At 49.6% G+C, this 23107-nt stretch overlaps 1 protein-coding gene across 1 annotated transcript in view; it reads right to left on the bottom strand.

Moving 5' to 3' along the window:
- Window positions 1–23107, bottom strand: part of MYOM2 (myomesin 2) — a 97411-nt gene that overhangs the window by 61631 nt on the left and 12673 nt on the right. Inside the window, exons 6-13 of the mRNA XM_003902379.4 lie at window positions 22084–22176; window positions 11739–11827; window positions 11608–11658; window positions 8808–8972; window positions 7768–7929; window positions 4513–4654; window positions 1927–2126; window positions 1245–1298 (exon numbers count right to left, since the gene is read on the bottom strand). Coding sequence (XP_003902428.1) covers window positions 1245–1298; window positions 1927–2126; window positions 4513–4654; window positions 7768–7929; window positions 8808–8972; window positions 11608–11658; window positions 11739–11827; window positions 22084–22176 — 956 coding nt within the window. The remainder of the gene's footprint in view (window positions 1–1244; window positions 1299–1926; window positions 2127–4512; window positions 4655–7767; window positions 7930–8807; window positions 8973–11607; window positions 11659–11738; window positions 11828–22083; window positions 22177–23107) is intronic.

The following is a 23107-nucleotide window of genomic DNA, read 5'->3' as shown; positions in this document are numbered from 1 at the left end:
TTCCTCCCATAGGCCAGAACCAGATCTCATTCTACACAGCCTGGGCTGACTGTTCCTCCCGCAGGCCAGGACCAGACCTCATTCTACACAGGCTGGTCAGCCTCAAGCATGCCTTCTCTTCCAAAAGAATTTGGAGCCATTTGAAACATCATTCAAATATCCATGTTTTAATCATCTGAAAAATGGAGAGAGTTTACCATGCATGAGACAGAATACTAGGCTGAGTCAAAAAACCAGATGCCCAGGAAGCTGCAAGAAGTTGCCCTCCCCAAAGCCCTCACTTTCATTCCTTACGTATGGAGTGTCCGTCCTGAGTTCTAGGTCCTTCTGGAGCCAGAGGGTTTGACTAAGGCTCAAAGGTTACCTTGGCTTGACCAGAACTCTTAAGGTCTTCTTTTGGGAGTTTGTGTCCCTCATGGGACACATTGGGACATACGTTTGTTTTGAGATCCTGGAGAAAAATCTTCGCAGAAAATGCCATGTGTGGATACTAGGTGGGGACCTATCTGCTTCAGACGTAGAAAACCGATCCAGAAAACGTTTTTGAGACCGCAGCTCTGGGAGAGAGAGCACGGCTGTGATTTTAAAGAGCAGCTCAAAATCACCGCTTCTTAGCCAGTGGCTCCAAACTAATTCGAAATCTTTCTTTTTAAGTTTTCACCCATGGCACTCCACGAACTCTAGTTATAAGTCCAATTAAAATCTTTTGATTTATGGTTAATAATGTTGGATTCTCCTTAACACATCATTCTTTCTAAAGCTCTTTAAAAGGAATATCAGGGAGAAGAAATGTCCACAAAATCCAATATAAATAAGGACCAAGAACACCCTTTGGCAGGAAAGACTCAATCCATTTCAGTTAAAATGTCAGGAACAAAATTTTTGCTTAGAAAATGTAAAATGAAATCGATTTCACAACGCAATTCATGAGAACGGATCTTACGTCATCCAGGAACCAAGTCTTAGCTTTAGTTGGGTTTCTTCTCTACGAGTCCCCGAAAGAATGCCTTTGTAAACCCCAAATGAAAGGTGAGTCTAAGACTCACTACTCCTTCACCCTTTCTCCCACCCTCTCACTCTGTCTTGTTTTTTTTCTTAGGGCTTGCAGGCCTGACCTGCAGTTTTCATTTTTCCATGCAGAGGCTGTGCCCAGTAGGGGGCGTTTTCTGTCCATCTAGCCCATCTCTAATTACAACTCCAAATCCCCAGGGGACGAGCAGCTGGAGTGATGAGGAGTGACTTACCTTCAAGGTCATCCTGATAAATGACAATCTCCTTCTCTCCTTCCAAATGAACGGCTGCGGAGAGAAAGGTTGACACTTGATTTGACACGTGAAGGTTTCCCAAAAAGCCCCCATCTTTCCTAATTCTGTGCTAGCTCTGCATCTCCTCTGCATTAGGACTACAGCCTGTGAGTCCTCTGGGGGCATCCGAGCTGTTTCTGGAAGTGTCCTGGTAACAGCACTTCTCCGCTCTTGGTGGTGGATGCAAAGGACCATGTGGGTAAGGAAAATACAGTGGCTCACCTAGAACCATAACAAAGGGCCCAGTCCCCTTGAGGAATCTGTGTCATGCAAAATTAAAACTCAGAAATAGGATGGCCTTCTAAGTGTCATTATGTGTTGAAATTATATCACCAATGGAATTTTTAAAAAAGGTCTAATTCTGAGCCAATTTGACTGGATTCCAGCAAAGAGCTTTCTGGAGGTGAGGCACAATCATTTTAGAGTGTACATGTCATCCTGTTCCCATTCCTGCAGTGATGTTGGCAGAGACTTTGGAGAACAGTGAAACAGCCTGTGCTACACTCTGCACACAGGGCGTTCTCTCGGCTCCAACGAGTTGGGAGGGAAAGAGAGAATAGATCACACACAAAACAGCCAAAGCTTCCTGGGCACAGTGGATACTGAGGCGTAAGCGGCTTACCTTGTAACCTTCTGAGGTCCAAGGGGTCAAGTGCGGCCACCGCATCAGAGACCCTGGAGGGGCGGCTGATGCCCGCACTGTTCACCGCCCTCACTCGGAATATGTAAGACCTTCCTTCAAAAAGCCCCGTGACTGGGTATTTGCAGATTTTCACTGGTGCATCATTGCACTGAACCCAGTTGTTCGTTCCTACTTCACATCTTCAAGTTAATAAAAGAAAAACAACAGAGAATAACAAATGTGGCAACCTACTAAATATATATAGGCATATACATATATGCACACACCGATTATAACAGGAAAATATCTCATGCCAGTAAAATCTGTGCTGCTAAAATATTGTCTTGTATAGGTAAACTTTAAAAGACAGAGCTATTTAGAAAATTCAATATATATATAATATGTATTATCTATTATATGTGTAATATATACCCATGAATCTTAATAATTTATAGTTGAAGATCAATTCCTGTCATCAAACACATTTAGGCAAAAATCTCCTCAAAAAGTTATTTTAGACATATCCTGGACAGTTCTTTTTCCGAATTATGTGACATGGTCAAGGCACCCCTAAGCTGTGGCGTGACCTGTCTGAGGCCGAGGCTGGGGAAACAGGCTCAGGCCCGCTCTGCCTCCAGCTCCCGCCCTACTCTGTGGGACCAAGAGCCCGGGTCCCCGGGAAAGCTGGCTTCCAGTCTCCTGGAATAACATTAGGGCATTTCTTTCTAGAATGCTTCTCAAGTGGAATGTAGAAGTCTCTTGAAAATATTAATTCCTGACCAGAAACCTGGAAATACAGGAAAGATTAACCTCCATTTTTCACAGGTTGAAAAATGTAAGAAAAAAACCTTCATGTTAAATCCCCAGGAGAAAAGAGCCAGTTCAGAAAATCAGTCTTGGGAGGGAGCACTTCAACCCCAGAGTGGTGCCTTCATCTGGGAAAGAACCAGCTCTCCCGCGAAGGATCTAGCACTTTCAATGAAAGCTCTCTGATCCACAAGTCATGGGCTGTTTTAGCCAAAGAGAACAACAAGGTCAAAACCAAAAGTCTGGTGGGAAAACCTTCAACTTCAAGCAACAGCTGGCAAGTTGTAAGCCTGAAGGAAGGACAGAGGAGTAGCTGCACCCCCCACTTCCAAATGCACCCCCATTCCCAAAACGTTCGGTTGCTTTGATGTTCACGTTTGCTCTTTTTGTAATGAGGGGAGGAATGCGGATTGTTAACTGAGACAGTGCAGGAAATGGTTTGTGTCAACATGGCCAGAGAAGTTATCAGCTGTCCCAGGAGAAAAGAAGATCACTTTGAGGGTTTGTTTTTCTTGCTGTTGTTGCTTAATTCAAGGTAAGCCCTGAACAGCAGTCCCTGCAGAACTGTCTCTAGCACATCAAAATATTACTTTGATGGGGAATGTTTAAGCCAAACAAGTAGCTTTGTTGGAAGAGAATTTAATCAACGTAAAAAAAAATTAAGCCAATTCCCTCTTTTTTTCCTGAGCTAATCACCTTATTTTTCTGTTTAATATACATGTAAAATTTTGCATTTCTAGCAGGAACCATCCTCTTTTTTTTTTTTTTTTTTTTTGAGAAGGAGTCTCACTCTGTCGCCAGGCTGGAGTGCAGTGGCTCAATCTCATCTCACTGCAACCTCCGCCTCCCCAGCTCAAGAGATTCTCCTGCCTCAGCCTCCTAAGTAGCTGGGATTATAAGCACACACCACCACACCCAGCTAATTTTTGTATTTTTAGTAGAGACAGGGTTTCACCATATTGGCCAGGATGGTCTTGATCTCCTGAACTCGTGATCCACCTGCCTTGGCCTCCCAAAGTGCTGGGATTACAGGCGTGAGCCAACGTACCTGGCCAGAACCATCCTCTTATACTCTCTAATTTCTAAATTCATTTTCTCAACTAGAATTTACTCCAATAACCGGAATTTGTATTTAGGGCATAAACTGCATATCCAGTAAACCCACTGGCTCTGCTCAGTATACTTCCCAGCCTCCGAGTGCTGTCCCCAATACGGGAAGTCAAAGAGTTCAAACTCCACTGGCTCCAATGATGACCTAAACGTAAGTTATCAACTAAAACACAAACCCAATATTTCAAAGCTCAAGATTTCTCCCTTGGAAACAAGAAGAACACATATTCCTCAGAAGAGAAAAGGAAAGAACTTCGGTAGAAATGAGCTGGCATTTCTCACACCACTTTGTCTCTCAGGAGGGAAGGACAGTTCCAGACCTGAATTCTGCTAGAGCCAGGGCCCTCTCCAGCATGAGGCACAGCCCGTACCTCAACAGAAGCACAGCACGAGGCTCAGAGCAAGCCTGAAGACATTGGTGCGATTGGTTACTGGCAATTGGTTACTGTGCAACAGGCAAATGAGGCCCCACTTTCAACAAAAAGAAACCCAGTGTGGTTACGCTGGGCTCAGCCTACTTGGCCGTCTTTACCAATTGCCTAAACAGGACCTTATACGACCAATTAGCCATGGACCTAGAGCCAATCAAAAAATGGGAACGTCAACCTGTGTTGAGAAAGACTTCTCAATATATCGTCCATGGTAAGATTCCATGCAGAAGACACTCACCGGTCCACAAAATAGCCCATGACGGGGCTCTCGGTGGTGGTGTTGGGCGGCTTCCAGGTCACGATGACGTAGTCTCGGTTGGCATCATGGCACTGCAAGTCCATGGGTGCGCCAGGGGCCCCTGTGACCAGTGGGTCAGCATCTTGGGGCAGGGAGAGAAAAGGCACACAGCTGTCATTTAAAGGCTGGGGTCACTGCAAAGCCTATTTACAGCTCCTCCAAGCTCCAATTCTATCCCCTTGATTTGATCCACTGTTTAATCCTCAAGTTCCAAGTACTAGAATATTTCTTACTCTGGTGGAAATTGGTGACAAGAAATACAAAATTATTTATGAATTAAAAAGTTTCAAAACATAGAATCCTCGATAAAACACTTAAGTCTACAAATTTTTGTCGTTAGATCCCGAATTCGGTTCATCTTCTCTTGGTGATGCTATGTTGCATAACGGCACGTGGCCAGAAAGGTGTGGATGAAACAGTGACAACAATTCAGCATTTCTAACACCTGAGAAATATCACCTGAGATACTCTTCTATTTCAAAATCCTTAGGAAATTGGGTGATTTACTCTTTGGGCCAATTTTGAGCCAATGTTTGGGACAATATTGTATCATTCATTTCTCAGTCTATTGATGACCATGTTGCAATTAGGTTTAATTACAGCTGCATGAAAACCAACAGAGCAACTTAGAAAGTTAATACACAGAATGTTAACCCTCTTATCTGAACTATGTATTTATTCAGTAGCCATGGCTGTCCTGTGACGCATCCTTAGCAGTGTAAGCACTATCCAGTTTCCTGCTCACATATCCTCAGGGTATTAAAAGCTGAGAATTTCCTGACATTGAGCCAAGTAGTTTCCTCTCACATTCAAAAGCCTCAGAAAGCGATTGAAAATGGTTAAACTCCCCACCCTCGCCTTAATTTCTTCCCATTGTTGTTGCTGAGTGAGCAAGGCAATTTGAACCATGTTGCATGTATTGCCTTTTTATGGGGTGGAGCGTCATAGCAGCAGGCACATGCAGAGGATGGAAGGGACATTTAACGCCCACCTAATAATAGCAGTGAAACGTGGTGGAAGTGTCTAACCTCACAGACTTGCAAGCTTAGGCTATCGTGTGGGAAGTGAGGAGGGTGAGATACGTTTGGTCAACATTTCTTCTATTTCTTTTCAGATGAAATATTCTTTAATGATAGAGTCCTTCCTTTAAGCTCTGATCTAATGGATGCAATGGAAAAAATAATCATGACGATGTATAGATGCATCCTGCACCCCGCTGGAGCTGGAGGCAGGTGGGAAGGTGAGAACCTGAGCAGCAGGTAAGGACACCGGGCTGATCAGGATGGAGCCAGGAGCCCGGGGACCTGGAGAGGAGCAGCAGCCACATGGCGCAGGAGCACTCCGACGCCTTCCTTGTAGGTCAGCTGTGCCTCAGCAAGGAGGCTGCCCCTAAACCCGGAGACTGCCGAGATGCTGCCCAGGGCAGAAGCGGGAGGGGAGTGAAATAGACACTGATAAAAATGTAGGTGAGGCCAGGCAGGGTGGTTCATGCCTGTCATCCCAACGCTTGGAAGGCCAAGGCGGGGCTGATCACTTATGGTCAAGAGTTCGAGACCAGCCTGACCAACATGGTGAAATCCCGTCTCTACTAAAAATACAAAAATTATCCTGGCATGGTGGTACACGCCTGTAGTCCCAGCTGCTCAGGAGGCTGAAGCAGGAGAATCGCTTGAACCCAGGAGGCAGAGGTTTCAGTGAGTCAAGATAGCGCCATTGCACTCCAGCCTGGGCAACAAGGACTCCGTCTCAAAAAATAAATGAATAAATAAATAATAAAAATACAAAAAATAATCAGGGCACGGTGGCGGGCACCTGTAGTCCCAGCTGCTCGGGAGGCTGAGGCAGGAGAATGGCTTGAACCCGGGAGGCGGAGTTTGCAGTGAGCTGAGATCGCACCACTGCACTCCAGCCCGGGCGATAGAGTGAGAATCCGTCTCAAAAGCAAAATGAAACAAAAAAAAAGGGTTGGGGGGTAGGTGGCCCCTCCTTCTCAGTCACATGATGCCAAAAACACTACAACTGTATAGCAGGAGCTCAGGCTCCAACAAAATTTAAATCCCAGCTTCCCCAGCCTAGAGATATCTCTCCCGCCTCTGAGCCTCAACGGATTCATCTGGAAAACGGAGAACGGTATTTCCTTTTGCTGTTATTGTAAGAATTCTAGCTTATGTATACACGGATGTTTACGTAAGTACAGACACATACATGCACACCTATAGGATGTATACAATAGGCATTTTATAAATATATACATGTATATCACAAATTTTGTCTTTCTTTTCATAAAATGGAATGAGTGAAGCCTCCATAGTGAGTCTGTCGTGAAGACTAAATCCGTGTAGGACCCCAGCACACTGCCTGACAGAAAGCCTCCAGTGGTGATGGCTGTTGTGGCCACAAACGTCTTTTTTTTTTTTTTTTTTTTTTTTTTGAGACGGAGTCTCGCTCTGTGGCCCAGGCTGGAGTGAGTGGCCGGATCTCAGCTCACTGCAAGCTCCGCCTCCCGGGTTCCCGCCATTCTCCTGCCTCAGCCTCCCGAGTAGCTGGGACTACAGGAGCTGCCACCACGCCCGGCTCATTTTTTTGTATTTTTAGTAGAGACAGGGTTTCACCATGTTAGCCAGGATGGTCTCGATCTCCTGACCTCGTGATTCGCCTGTCTTGGCCTCCCAAAGTGCTGGAATTACAGGCGTGAGCCACAGCGCCCGGCCACAAACGTCTTAAGCACAAGTTTCATTAAAGCGGTTGGTGGAGGTCACAGCACTGGCTGTCATCCTCACGTCTGTTTCTCTTAAGCCAAAGTCCAGAGGGAGTGAGTCGCTGGCAGGAGAGGAAGGAAGCTCTTCCCTGGGACTCCAACACTGTGCCCCTCTTTGTCCTCGGGCTACCTTCCCTGAGAATCAGTAAATCTGGTGCACTTACTCTTGGGAGCCATTTGTCAAATGCTCATGAGTATATGAACGAATGACGATTCTGGTCTATTCTGGATTGTGTCCTGATTCCTCTGTCTGCTCATCGGCAGGAAGCGCCTGGTGTGCCCGTGCACCGAGGGAAAGTCGGTGCCACACGGAGGTCTCCAAGGATCAAAGTGGTCTCACACCCTCCTGACTCCTTTTCCCAGTGCCTCACTCCTCCCAGGGCCGCCTCCCCTCCCCGGGCACACACAAGGTCTGCACCCTGACAACCCTGCCACACCTCTGACAAACAGGAAGGCGCTGTGGTCACTGACGCCGCCCCGAGACACAATGCGCAGGGTGTACAGGCCCTCGTCGTCCTTGTGCAGGTGGCTGAAGGACAGGGAGGCCTGGCCTTCTCCAAAGAACATCTTCGTCCACTTAGACTCTTTCACCAGCACATCTGAAAGAAAAAGCGTTTACATGGAAGGTTTGCATCCGAAATCACCCCAGCAGGGAAAGAAAGCCTGAGGACACCAGCGTCGTCTCAGCAGGACAGGACAGTGGAGCTGCACACCACGGAAGGCAGAGCCTCAACCTGGTAAAATCCCAACAGCTGTACTTCATGGAAGCACATACATGAATGGAGCAGCCACAGCCCAGAACACGGGCTGCCACCCCACAGCCCAGAGCACAGGCTGCCACCCCACAGCCCAGAGCGCGGGCTGCCACCCCACAGCCCAGAGCACGGGCTGCCACTTGAGTGGGTAAAGATGGAACATGCTGCGAGCGGCCGCCAGCTTTGTCCTCAGGTAAGCTGCGTTCACCTGGGGGCTCCCTGCTTCTCTGCTGGGTGGACACTGCCCCAACCAGCTTCCTCATGCCCGTAGGGAATCACAGGGGCGTGGGGCTACTGTCACATCTCCAAAGAACCCAGCATAGACCCTCCGCATCACCAAACTCTAAAAACAAAATGACTGGACTGGAAGGAAGAAAAGAATCGCAATAGGACTAAGGTAGCATTTCTGTCTAGAGATAGTACACAAGCTGCTAACCAGCCCCTTCCATGCAGTAATGTGCATTAAACTCAATCTCAATAGCACGAGATCATTCTGTCTGTCGTCATACGAGCGATCGGTCTCTAAGTGGCTGCTCTAGATTTGAGGTTTCTGTTCAAAGTCAACGGTGGGGCGCCAAGTTCTCTACAGTCCCTCAGTTTGTTCGGCTGTCTGGAGCTGACCCAGTGGTAGAGACAAAAGCCACATTGACACCCACATTTAAAGGATATTTCGACCCAAATCCTCCTGGCGTGTGCCCAGATCTGGGCTGTGTCCTACTCACCATCACGGTACCACTCGGCTCGCGGCTGTACCCGCTTCAGGTCCGGCGTCACCAGCATGGTGCACTTGAGAGTGACCGTCTCACCTTCCCTCCTGAAGGTGACCCCAAACTTCTCCAAAAACTGGACGTCGAAGTGCGTGTACGGAATCACTGATGACAGGGGCACTGCACAGAAACGATGGAGGCTTTCAGGGCCAAAGGGCAGAGAGCATCTTTGAAAGCAGACACGCTCAGGCCGTCACCACAAAAACATATCTTTGTCACCGCCCCACAGCATGGAACACCCCAGCCAGGTCTGTGCTCCAGACGGAATATCTGTGTCCCAAATTCTAGGGTTGAATCCCTGACCTTCAGTGGGACGGTGTGAGGAAGTGAGGCCTTTGGAAGGCAATGAGGGTGGGATGAGATGATGAGAGCTGGGCCCCAGGGCGGGGATGAGCGCCCTTGAAAGAGGAGGAAGAGGCCAGACCTTCTTCCCTTCCACGTGAGGACACCGTGAGCAGGTGCCGTCAGCAACTCAGGAGGAGGGTTCTCACCAGAAGCTACGCCTGCTGAGTGTCAGGCTTCTGCCTCCAGAACAGAGAGGATAAGTGCTTATTGTTCGTAAACTGCCCCGGCCAAGGCGTGTTGTTCCAGCAGCCAGAGCTGAGACAAGCCACTGCTGAAGAATTAAATGTCACAAAGTCGACCTTGTGGTGTCGTTAGAGGCAGGGCTGAGAACCTGATCGTGTGTGAAGACTAAAGGTTTAAGTCCAACCTCAGCCCCAGACTGTGGCTTCTGGCAAGTCACATGGACTTGGAGGCCACGGCTGCCTCCTCTTCAAAACAAACGGTGGTGTTTGCATCCATAGAGTTTAGAGTTCACCCAAATGAAGCAACTAGATCCAGAAGTGTCAGCCTGGTTAAATTTCAAAAATATGTGTGGTAGGGGGAGTACATACGTGTCAGGAAAAAATCTATACTGAATTTTTAAAACCAAAAAAACCTGTATGATTTACAGATATATGCACGCAGGGAAGTTTAAACAATAACTGCAGGCCGGGTACGGTGGCTCATGCCTATAATCCCAGCAATTTGGGAGGCCAAGGCAGGAGGATCACTTGAGCCCAGTAGTTTAAGACCAACATGGGCAACCTGGTGAAACTGCATCTCTACAAAATACAAAAAAAAAACCAAATGAGCCAGGTTTGGTGACACACGCCTGTAGTCCCAGCTACTTGGGAGGTTGATTTCTTGAGCCAGGGAGATCAAGGCTGCAGTGAGCCAAGATTGCACCACTGCACTCCAGCCTGGGTGACAGAGTGAGACCCTGTCTCAAAAATAAATAAATAAATAATAAAAATAAAAAATTTTAAAAGCCACTGCAAATGCCAGGACGGTGTGGGAGACGGACAGGAGCAGCATTGGGTGCTTTCATCATCTGTGATTGTCTCAGCTCTTGGAAAACAACTGAAGCTACCCTGAATGGTACACTGTACAATGGCTAATGTTGTGTTATGCAAATTGGACTTTGATGAAAAACAAGTGAAGCAAAAATAGCAAGATATTTCCCCCGTCAAACACGGGTGGTGAACACACGAGCATTCTTACATGGTGATCTATGCTGTAACTGCACCACGGTTCTTGTTTAGGAAGATAAAATGTTCATAGGTAGGAGAAACCCTGGGATGGGACCAGGTGACCGCCAGGACCTGCCCAGCTCATCAGTGCCTGGGGCACCTCTCCACACAGACTCCGTGCTGTCCTGAGGGCCAGAACTGCACACAGACGCCCAGATCTCCCGGCCTCCCCAGGCTCACCTTGGCCTGGTCCCTGCCTGCCCTTTGGTGGTCTTGGAGGCTCACCGAGTGTTGAATGTAGCCCAGCAATAAAAGTCACACAGAAATAGCAAGCGGAGGCCACGCCCACAGTGTCCAGCAGCTGCCAGGAGGCTCCACCCTCCATCGTCACTTTGGTCAACTCTCCACTCCCAGCACGTGGCCCGGAGCATCTAAGCCTTGCATTACAGTAAAATCAGTGCTTCCATCGGAATGTACGGTTCCTTCCTGGGAAGTTCAGGCCAATTCTAAAACTCACTCCCAAGCCATAAACAAGCTGCATTGAAAGTGCATCCATCATGTCCCAATTCTCAGATGCCCTCATGGGGACCTCCTCACCTCACCCAGCATGGGTCACCCAGCACCACGGGACTGCGAGGGTGAAGCCAGCCCAGGGCCAGAGACGGCTTCGCCTCATTACAGGGCCACGGCAGGTCCCAGGCCTGGGGCGGGTTTCTGGGCCAAAGCCTGCTGCACTGCCCTCATTTTGACCTCAAGTTTTTTGTTACAAGGACCAAGAGACTTTTGGAGGAAAAAAAAAACAAAAAACACCACCTCTCCTTAAACACAAAACAGCAACGGGATGCATTCAGGTCAAGAATTTGAATGTGTCTCTTTTTTTCCAATTCAAAAATGTAGTCTCTCCAAGCGATGTTTTCACCAGTCTAAAAATACCACCTAGCCATAGAATGACATGGGAACAAATTGTCAGCACACTAACACCGGTCAGGAGAAACTTGGAGGAGTTTTCTGAAATATGATTTTTGTAAAAAAGAGTTGGCCCTTAGGTGTGAACCCGGGAGGCGGGGCTTGCAGTGAGCCGAGATGGCACCACTGCACTCCAGCCTGGGTGACAGAGCGAGACTCCGTCCCAGAAAAAAAAAAAAAAAAAAAAGTTTGGCCCTTAGGAAACCATGTTTTCAAATTGTCTGCTATGTCACTAAACATTTCACCACACAGAAAGGAAACGAAAACCCACTTACATCCTATCGGGAGTCCCACCGAACGGAACGGTTCCTCGTCTCCCCGGAACCCTGCAAGACAGTGAAGTGAGCGCAGCAAGAAAGAGAAAAGCAGGAGGAAGGCGCTCCGTGAAAGCCCACCCGACACTCACTTCTCACCACCACCGCCGCGTTAGTAGACACCTGTCCGTGGGCGTTGGTGGCCACTGCTGAGTACGTCGCGGTGTCATCAAAGTCTACCCTTGGAGAGAAAAAGCGAGAGAAAGTCTGCGGGACCGTCCTGTAAAAGTCAGTGACCCGGATTGCACAAAAGCATTCCTCGAAAGCAAATCACATGGCGTGGGTTATTTGTTCATGAGTGATTTGTACAAGAACAATGCCAGCTCTGTCCTTGGAAAGGTGAGGCAGCAACTCGGTATTAATTATAGACACAGATGAAGGCCTGATCCCAGACGATGGTGCAGCTTTGGCCTTCAGAATAAAATGGTACTGGCACTCCTGAAAATCCTTTGTTCATTCTCAAGGAGAAGTCTCTATTCCATTCTGGTCCATTTTTACTACCTCTATAGAATGTGAGGCTTCATCTTGTCAGTGGACAGCCTCCCGCGACCTCAAGCTCCAGCAGAACCACTGGCGATGGGATGATACAGAGCCTGTGGGGGAAAGCCTTGGACCCGCTCCGTGTAGGAGCGAGGGTGCTGCCAGAGAAGAGGGCAGAGCGCTGCTTCAGGGAGGCCCTGAACCATGGCGGCGGGTCCATTCCATGAGGGAGCTGTTCCCATGCAGGGAGTTGTTCCCAGGTGGGCAATCCATCCCATGACAGTTCTAAGGTAGTCCAGGAGCTTGAGCTTTGCTCCACTCTCCCAGGCGATCCTGGTGCACAGGGGCATTGAGGGGCTGCCCTCGGAATGCTCTCCGCCTGGTGCACACGGACATTGAGAAGCTGCACCTGGGATGCTGTGCGTCTCCGCCTGGTGCACACGGGCACTGAGGGGCTGCCCTCGGAATGCTCTCCGCCTGGTGCAAACGGGCACTGAAGAACTGCGCCCGGGATGCTCCCCACCTGTGCATGCAGGCATTGAGAAGCTGCACCTGGGATGCTCCCCACCCTTTAATGTTCCTGGGATGAGAATCCTGGAATCAAGCCGCTGAGAACCCATCAAAGCCCTCAACACAGCTTGTGCCTGGCACACACAAAGGGTTCCAAGGTGCAAACAGAGACCGATTAACTCCTAAGTGACAAGCTCCCTGTTCCAAAAGCCAATTCTACAGCCCGACCCGGCTCCCCAGCAGGATCCCATGCTCATAAGAAGCTATGTCCAGAATCCCAAAGTAATATGATCCCCAGATACGAATCACCCACTCAAGGGTGTATTGAAATGTCTGAGTTGGACTCTACCTGAGACACTGATGTATGTTTACCCCTGGGGAAAAAACAAACAAACAAACAAAACATGACTTAGGAATAGCCAGAGACCCCAGGCTCACAAACCCCAAGTCCCTGTGGGGGTGGGTCTTCCGCTTCCCCATATCCATGGCACTAAAGCTAAAACTTCTTCTCTTGGCTGTGAACTGTCTTCCCACCAGCTTCCCCAGGAAATGGAGACAAGAGGGGGTAAGGAAGAGGCGCTGAGATCAGCTGAGCTTTTACTCAACACTAAGCCCTCTTCAGGTCACGTTACGTCAGCATTTCCATGTTCATCCTCAAGTAGCCTTGAAATAGACGTCATTATCCCACTAGGATGGTGAGCAAGCAACATGGCAGCTAAGAAGCTAGGTTAACAAGGTCCACGTGACTCCAAAATTGCATTCTTTCTGGCAGCTCCTTTCCAAGCCATGGACACCTGAGCAGAATCTTAATCTGGGAATAGAAACAACACAAAAAGTCCCCACTTTTGAGAAAAGCAAGAGTTACTCAAGTCTGACTTTTCAAATGCATCAAGAAGCCAGTGCCTCCAGAGACAAAATCCATTCCTGCAAAGTCATCAGTAATTTTATTTTCTTCTCTGTTCCACTAGGAGCTGAACATATTTTCTTAGACCAAAAATTTCCATTTCTCCAACAAAAGGGAAACAGCATGTCTGAGACCTGTGCTATTACCAAGAATTCTTTCCCCTCCTCCTGAAGTTCAAATCCAGCCTCAATATGTCAGAGAAAGCCATCCGGTCTCCCTGGCTGCCACTGCTCAAGGGACAGAGGACACCTCAGAGCCCGGTCCGGGTAGATCTTCAAACCAAGAGCATTACCTTCTAGTTCACCTTGGAGGAATACAAGCCGAACTACAAAATCATCAGCAAAGCTACAATTCCAGCCTGAACTCATTAGAAGCTACACTGCTATGCAATTTCCAGATTCACCGCAAGTACAGCCGTGTCTCCGGGGCAAAGTAACAGTGTGTGTAAAACACATAAAAATCCCATAAGTAGAGGCTTTCTCCAGTGCTAAGTGTTAACAACCTGTGCTGATCTACCCATATAATTCACACATAATACTCGTATACACATTCCCACAGGGAGTGCAACCTGCCGCTGCCTCTCGGAACATGCCTGGGACTGGGTTCCGGGGTGGAAGGAGGAGCTGCTTCCCTGCGGAACCCATGGGCATTTCTCCATTTTGTTTGTTTGTTTGTTTTGTGCTCGTGTTACTTCTTCTAAATAATAAAACCATTATGTTTTCATAAATGCATTCTCCAAACCCAAAGATATTCTTTTGGGATTCGCCCTAACCCTTCCTCTCCAACAATCCCACCCCCACTAGCAATAACACAACAGATGAGAGAAACAAGGGCGACAGCCTCCCACAGGCACTGCTGGAAGGATTCGAATGCCAGCGTATATGGAAGTGAGCAAGGCGGTCTGTAAAAATCTGCTTGATCAGAATCTGCTGACCTGGAGCCTGTCCTGCGAATGCACAATCCAGGTGGACTCAGACTCGCAAGGAGGGAGCCATTAAACCAGAGAAGCACAGAGCAGGTGCACGGGCAGTTCCCATGCAGGAACCGCCGGACGTGACCCTGCTGGACCAGGGCAGGACTCATGGGACGTGACCTGGCTGGACAAGGGCACGGGCTGTCCCCAAGCCCAGCAGGTCACCATCATGACCAGTTCCTGAGTGAGGAGGGGTGAATGTCTTGACCCACCCTTGCCCTCGAGGAGTGGGAGTATGGGCTGCATGGACGGGGCTCCAGCCAGTCCCCTCAAAAACCCTGCTGCTGCCTGTTACGTAACATCGACGGCATTCACGCTGCGCCCCACGGCTCTCAACTCAAAACTCCCCTGTGTGCTGCACATTCCTTCTTCCGTGTGTTTTAGCCGTTTTTAAACTGTGGTGTCAGTGTAGACTCAGCACATCACACACCGGTCAGGCATCGAAGCCCAACTTGAACCTCACGCAGTCACTTAACTCACAGGTACCGGGGCCTTGGGCAGAGCTTCTCCTACCACCTCTGTGTAATCAGATAATATTCTGAGATGTCAAGGTAAAAATGTTTTCACTTGCAACTACTTGTCTGGGATTCAGGATTTTTTTCAATATGAGGCAATAAGAAGAAGAGAGAATAAGAAGAAACATTGAGCAATAAGAAGAAATAAAAAAACTCAGGGCACAAATAGTTACCGAGGCTCTTTTTTCTGAGACGGAGTCTCACTCTGTCGCCAGGGCTGAAGTGCAGTGGCGCGATCTTGGCTCAATGCAATCTCCGCTTCCCAGGTTCAAGCAATTCTCCTGCCTCAGCCTCCCGAGTAGCTGGGATTACAGGTGAGTGCCACCACACCCAGCTAATTTTTTGTATTTTTAGTAGAGACGGGGTTTCACCATGTTGGCCAGGCTGGTCTCAAACTCCTGACCTCGTGATTCACCTGCCTCGACCTCCCAAAGCGCTGGGATTACAGGCATGAGCCACCATGCCCAGCCTGCCAAGGTTCTTACACACCAGCAGCTGCCAGCCTCAAATTCTTCTTCCAAATCGGTGCCTTCACGAGACCAGCCCAATCATTCTTATCTATTGACTTTCCAAGAAACACATCGAGGGTGTTTTAGACTTCTAGAGTACATGTATTGAGCACCCACAGCTTACTAGGTTGACTTTGGTGATTAAATAAAACAATGTATTTGCAAACACTTTGTAGTTTCATCATGTAATGTTCATCTTACGTATCAGTAATTAAGAGACAGTAGCTGAATTCCTGATCCAAAAGTTCAAAGATGATTCCTTCTGGCCTCTCCTACACGGAAATCCCTCCTTGCCCTTATAGTCCTATATAGCAGCACAATTTCCAAGTCTTTTGAGAACTGCCACAAATTGCTGTTTCACAGCTCCTTGGCAGGGGATAGCTGGGAGGGGCCCAGGAACGGGATAAAGCTTGTCTTAGAATGGAGGAAATAGGATCACTGGTGCCAGGAGAGGAGGAGGAGGAGGGGGATGTGTCTCCCAGGCCAGCAGCCTCTCCCAGGGCAGGGAGCTTGTTTTTCAATTGACTTAAGGCATTAAGATCCCAGGGGAGTGCAGCCTCACGCATTAGCACTGATTAGCTCGTCAAATCACCAATTAGCACTTGGTGCTCAAAGGCAGCAGCCACTGGGGAAGAAGCCCTCCATCCACTTCGCCACCCGCAGCGACTGATGCAAAATGCTGGGGCTCCTGAGCATGGATTCCGAAGAGAATTGATTCTGAAGACAGTGCTCTCCTTCCTTCTGTAAGGAAACCCATCACCCCAGCAAAGATCCCGACCCACTGACGATGGCGGTGGCCCCAGTCCATCCAGAGTGTGCCCCACTAAGGAGCTTGCAGTCACCCCCAGGGTGGGCACGGGTGAGTTAGGCCTTCTGTTTATGGTCCCCGCTATCTCACCCTTTTCTATTTCTCTTTCGTCCTTGTTTCATGCTGTGTGATGTGTGTTGGAACACAGGTCCCTGTGTAGATTATAAACAAACGCACAGACCTGCCCTGGGAGGGAGGTAAGGGTGAAACGGGGTTTGGCGGGTTTGCCCCCTGGCTGCCCCGAGGCCGGGAAACAGGGGGCCTGGGCGGAGGACGGAGCAGACCCAGGAGGAAGGTCAGCCACTCTCAGGTGGAGACTTCCTCAGTTTAGCCTTTGTCCACTCGGGATTTGGAGGCAAATCACAGCTTTGGTCCATGGGCAGTTCCCAAAGGACCCCAGTCTTCCTTCCCTTCCCGAGGCCCCACACAAGCACTCGGCTCACCCTCAGTCTAATTCCAGCCTTTGCTTCATGCTGTGAGAACTTGCAAGCAAGTGAGGGAGAGGCAAGGGTTTTATTTTCTGTTCGGACAGGTTCCCAGAATAGACGGAGAGAGTCTTCTCTGGTCTCAATTTATACAAACGTCCGTGGGGCCCTTTGCCATCCCAGAGTCTCTGTTTAAAGGCCCCCAAAACAACCCCCTGGGAGAAGTGGTTCTGTCCTGTCTTGAAGATGAGCAGACATGAGGTTAAGTGCCATATCAATTCTCATGGGCCTGATGTTCTCACATTGTTAGCGGTGATGACACTGGATTTGTAATTTAATTAAATCAAAATTTAAATAGCAAACTCTACAAATAAAGTACAAGAAGTGTTTCACCCTAAAATAATTCAGCAAGGAGTGAGTGGGGAGTGAGCCTGTTACTTATGGAAAACCAGATAGATTGTTCTATTATAAATATTTTTATAAAAATATAAGAACATCATATTCTTTGAAGAATGAGGGCTCACATCCTGAGTCCCATGAGAAAATCTTGCGCGCGTATAAAACATTGCCAATTACAAATTTAAAATCAAATAGTGCCAAGGGGGAGCTGCTTTTTCGGCACTTGAAGAATTCAGCTTACAGCGGCCAAAGAATATTCATAGGAATAAATGTTACTCATCTCACAGATGGAAAAGCTCATTCCTGAGCCAATGAAGACGTGGGTGCCAACACATTCCGCCCCTGAAAATGGCCACAGATCCGATGACCGGCGGCTCAGCAGTTTGGAATGAATAGCTGAGACAAGCTGTAATTTGTGGGCTTATCTCATTGCTCTTTTCCTGAAGCATATTAACATTTCATTTGTTTGGAGCTTCCCAGGACCAAGAAGAATACTGAGAGAAAAGTTGGTCTTGGAAATTTCCTTTTCCCAAGTTTCCCAAATATTTGCATATTCAGGCAAAATCCAAGTCCGTCAGAGGAGACCTATATTTGGGGATCATGGAGTCGTGGTGTTCCCGGGGCGGATTAAACAACTTTAGCTCACAAATGAGTCCATTCCGTTCAAAGCCCATACGGTTCCCAAGGTAAAGTTTGAATGTTGCCAACACCAGAGTCAATGTGACATTTTTCATTCTTGAGAAAGGAATATCGTTATTTTCTTTTTAAAACGATTATCGGAACACAGCTTGGGAACAAGCTGATCTGGAACTCAGACCGACCTACTTACCCCTAAACAGTCACGGCACACACAGGGTAGAAAGCAGACAGCCCCACACACCCACGAGCTGTCCGAAATGAAGGCAGATGGTCTCTTGCCAGACATGACGGCCTATGGTCTATTAAAACTCCCACAACTTTTGGAAATCCAAGGAGAGAAAGTTTCTCTCTGAAAAACTTGGAGAGGTTGCCGGGTGAGGCATCTCGTGCAGCCTGTGCCTAACTCCCCTGCCCACGCCAGGGCTCACCCCACTGTGATGGCCACAGCTCTGAGAATACTTGGACCCCTCTCTTCACTAATGTCCAGTCGAGCCCAGCAGCAAATCCTGCTGGTTCTACCCTCAAAATCTGCCCAGAGCACCCACTTCTTCCCGCTCCCCTGTGCCCTCCTGCTCCCAGGCCTGTGGTCCTTCCTGGATTCTGGCAAGGGCTCCCCACCAGGCCTGCCAGGCCCTGCAGCCTGTCTGCAGTCAGAGTGATCCTCTCGAGGTGAAGGTCACATCCTTCCTTCTCCCCTCAGCCCTCTGGGGTCTCCTTGCCTCCTTCCAGCAAAACCAATGTCCTTACAGTGCCCCACGGGGTCCCCTGATCTGCAGGGCCACTGGCTATGCCTGTGACAGCTTGTCCCCTGCCAACCCTCTAGCCCGGGACCCCTGATGCACCTCTCAGAGCCTCTGTGCCAGGGGCCCACCCACTCCACAGCTCTGGGTCCTCTACTGGCCTTCAAGCCTTGCTCACGTGACATCTCCATGAAGGTCCACCTGGCATCTATTTCACACCACAACGGGCCGCAGCCCCTCCCCGTGCCCAGCACTGCTGCTGTGGCTGGCTCTGTCCTTCACTCACAATTGCCTCCTGATGCCAGAGAGTGGGACCTGGAAGGCGGTATCCGGGTCTTGACCCCTGAATCCTCCCGAGCCTCCAGGACAGCACCAGGCACAGAGCAGGCTCTCTGTGAGCAGGGCCGAGGAGCCTGCCAGAGGGAGAGCTTTCCTAGAGAAACGCGGATTTATCTGGGGAAACGAGGCAGGATGCCCTGCAAATTTCAATCTCAACTATCGCCTTTCAACAACCAACTCTAGTGAATCTGCAGCGGGTGGACAGTTCCAGCAGGAGAAAGGCCGCAGGCCTCATGCAGACTCCTTGGAAGAGGGGGCAGGAGGGAGCCTCACCCAGAGGAGCTGGCGGACCCCCGACTCAGGGAGGGCACCACTGGGCAGACGCCATGCTCAGGCCACCCTCACCCAGAGGAGCTGGCGGACCCCCGACTCAGGGAGGGCACCACCGGGCAGACGCCATGCTCAGGCCACCGGGGCGAGCATCAGGAAGAACTGGCTCAAGCCACGGCCCCAGGCAGAATCAGAAACAGGAGGAAGGGAAGGCAGGAAGAGGAAGAGTTGGTGAGGATGCTGGGCGAGGGCACAGGGCAGGAGCCAGACTTTCCGCCAGGCTGGAGGGGACAAAGACCAGTCTCTTACTAAACACCAGGCTGGAGGGGACAGAGACGCCCTCCCTCACTAAACACCGGGCTGGAGGGGACAGGAGCGCCCTCCCTCACTAAACACCCGGGCTGGAGGGGACAGGGGAGGCGCCCTCCTCACTAAGCCTTACCCGGGCTGGAGGGACAGGGGCGCCCTCCCTCACTAAACAGACGGAGGGACCAGAGGCGGCCCTCCCTCACTAAACACCAGGCTGGATGGGAATGGAGGCGCCCTCCCTCACTAAACACTGAGCGGAGGGACAGAGACGCCCTCCTCACTAGAGCTTACGGGCTGGACAGGCACAGAGGCGCCCTCCTCACTGGCACCAAAGCTGGATGGGGCGGAGGCGCTCTCACTAAACCTGGGCAGACAGGGACAGGAGCGCCCTCCCTCACTAAACACTGGGCTGGTCAGGGACAGAGACACCCTCCCTCCCTCGGCTTACTGGGACTGGGTGGGGACAGAGAGCCCTCCCTCACAGGAAGGCGCCAGGCTGGAGGGGCTGGAGGCGCCTCCCTCACTAAACACCGGGCTGGACAGGCACAGAGACGCCCTCCCTCACTAAACACCAAGCTGGATGGGGACGGAGACGCCCTCCCTCACTAAACACCAGGCTGGACAGGGACAGAGACGCCCTCCCTCACTAAACACTGAGCTGGTCAGGGACAGAGACGCCCTCCCTCACTAAACACTGGGCTGGACGGGGACAGAGACACCCTCCCTCACGAAACCGGAGACAACCCATTGGAACCCTCTTCTGAACCAGTCCCCATGCTCGGTGGGCCCTCAAGAGTAAGAATCCCACCAGCTCAGCCAAGCTCAAGCCCCTCCCTTGACAGCAGATGGGCTCCTCACCCCTCCATCCCCAGGGATGTCTGACGGCCCCAGCCTGCCTTCAGCCGGAACCCTGCCGGGGAGGCTCGGCGTGAACCCCGCCACCCCCGTCTCTCTGAGTAATTTCCCATCCACCCTACCCTGCTCCCTGGTCTCACTCCCACTTTCCTGCTGTACTGAGCCCGGTTTCTCTCCCCCAGGGCAAGAATCCCTCCCTGTGGTCCTGGAAGAAAGTCTTTCTTAACGTCCTGAACAAGTGTCAAGATAACTTTTTAACAGGATCCAATGTGTAAAAGCTTTAAAAACAAACAACAAACAAACAGAAAAACCAAGACTTCCACTCTAAGCAGCCTTCTGGGGAGGAGGCAGGGACGGCCACCTTCTGAGCTCCTCCGAGCTCCCTCTGGGCATCATGGGCACCTTTTCCTCTGAAGAAACGAGGCCTAACAATGACACACTCACTGCTTTACAGTTTAGTCAGAATAAAATCAATCAAATCGTATATTCCAATGTCTCGCTTACTTTTTACCTTATTAATATCCCTCATGTTTTCCTAGAAGGGATTTGATATAACTGACCACACACACAAGCACACACCCCCCAAACATCCCGTTATATATATAATCATATATATAAAAACATATATAAACACAAAGTGCATCTTCTTGTAGTAACTCTGTGAGTCCTATAGCAAAGATAAAATTGTTACTGTCTCTTGATAATTGTTTTCAGGAGACGTTAATGGCTTATCCAAAGTCACACGGTAAATGGGGCCTTCTGGCTCCTGGACAAGGGTGTGCTCCTTAAGTTCTATAACAGGCTGTCAGGTTCACTGGAAAAAATTAACATTAGAGCCATGGGAAGGTGCCATGATATACTACTCGTGAAAAAAGCTGACTTGTGTAATGTCAGGGTCTTTTGTGAAAAGTAAAAACCGTGTATACAGAGAAACAGAAAAAGAACAGCAGGGTCTCGCTTTTATTTAAAAAATGCAATGTGTGGGCGGGGGGCAGTGGCTCAAGCCTGTAATCCCAGCACTTTGGGAGGCTGAGGTGGGCAGATCACCTGAGGTCGGGAGTTCGAGACCAGCCTGACCGACATGGAGAAACCACATCTCTACTAAAAATACAAAATTAGTTGGGTGTGGTGGCCCATGCCTGTCATCCCCACTACTCGGGAGGCTGAGGCAGGGGAATCGCTTGAATCTGGGAGGTGGAGGTTGTGGTGAGCCGAGACCGTGCCACTGCACTCCAGCCTGGGCAACAAGAGTGAAACTCTGTCTCAAAAAAAAAGAAGTGTGTGTGTCACGTGAGAAAAGAAGAAATGCCAGCTATACAGCAACATACTGGGTGCTGGATGTACAGATGATTGTCTTTCTTTTGTCTACATTTCATATACTGTTTTGATTTGCTATAAGAAAATCAAGGTTATTATTTTTTGAACAGTCTGAACTTAGGGTGTGTTACTCGAACCTGGCAGTAGGTGTCGATGAAACCTTCTTGCACTACATGGCGGCCTTTCCACCCAGATGCCGTTACCTTTCCCTAAACTATCCACTGTCTTTATTCCCAGAGTTTGCATTCCTCTGGCCAGACACTAAGGAAAAACAAAGGGAAGCTTCCAGCACCAGTACCATTAACTCATAAATGCTATTTAAAGTCACCCGGGGTGCAAACAGACAGGTGTGATTTGGCCTCCAGTTACCCATCTGACTTCTTCTTTGGGGTCTGCAATGCTGATTACTGGACACCAGCATCCAGAGCCCCCACCGCGGCCATACCTGTTGATCTGCAACGTGTGCACGCCATAGTTGCTCTCAATTCTGTACTTTCCCGGTTCAGCCGCCTGGCAAATCAGACTGCCATCTTTGTACCTAAATGAGGAAAACACGTGTTTAGTTTAAAGGCAGAGTTGTTATTTTGTGTGTGTGCAATTCTGCCCCAGCTCCCCCGCGCCCCTCGGACGTGCTGCTGCCCATTTCTGCATGTTTCCCTTAGAGCCTCAGGTGGAAGGAGGACACAGCCCTGAGGGTGAGGCCCAGAGCTTGCACTGGTTTTGATTTCTAAGGCGAGAGCAGCACTTGCCTCATTCAGACTCTCAGGGGATTCCCCACCTGGCAGCTCCAACACCTGCTTGACTTTTGTTGGGAATTCAGGACTTGTCATTCCATGAGGAAAACTGGGGTGCTGGGTCCCAGACCCGCCTACTTAAGCTGCAGTGGAGCTAGTGTTTCGGGGAGTTCTGCGGGACCTAACGCACTGACCCTGGGGAAGGGAAGCTGGCTTCATGGCTCCATCCAGAAGGCAGGACCACATCCACCCTGGCATCTCCACATCACGAGCAGGCGAGCCTCGGCCTCCCAAGCCTGCCTTCCAGAGAACCTCAGCATCCAGCCATCAGCCACAATGCGCCCAGTCTGTGGCTCAGAGTCTCAACCCCGCGTATAAATGCACATAGATCTAGGTATAACTTTAGCAATACATGTTGATACAAAAAGGGTCTCGAGGGCTTAAAGATGTAATTCTTCAATTATCACAGCTTGATTAACTGCAGCCCTGCGGTCCCAAAGCTTCAGAGTTTACACTTTCCACTTATGAGTTTTCCACATTGAAAAGCAGACTCTCCAGCTCCGTGTACCTTCAGCAATCACGCGTGTGCTCTTGCAAACAGGACGACAGCCAGGCTCATTTCGGGGCAGTGACTTTTAAATAAAACCCTCTGGCCAGGCACATGGCTCACGCCTGTCATCCCAGCACTTTGGGAGGCCAAGGCAGGTAGATCACTTGAGGTCAGGAGTTCAAGAT

The sequence above is a fragment of the Papio anubis genome, chromosome 8 (assembly GCF_008728515.1).
Source record: "Papio anubis isolate 15944 chromosome 8, Panubis1.0, whole genome shotgun sequence".
NCBI lineage: Eukaryota > Metazoa > Chordata > Mammalia > Primates > Cercopithecidae > Papio > Papio anubis.
Note: the sequence above shows the minus strand (reverse complement) of the source record. Positions and strands in the feature narration are given on the sequence as shown.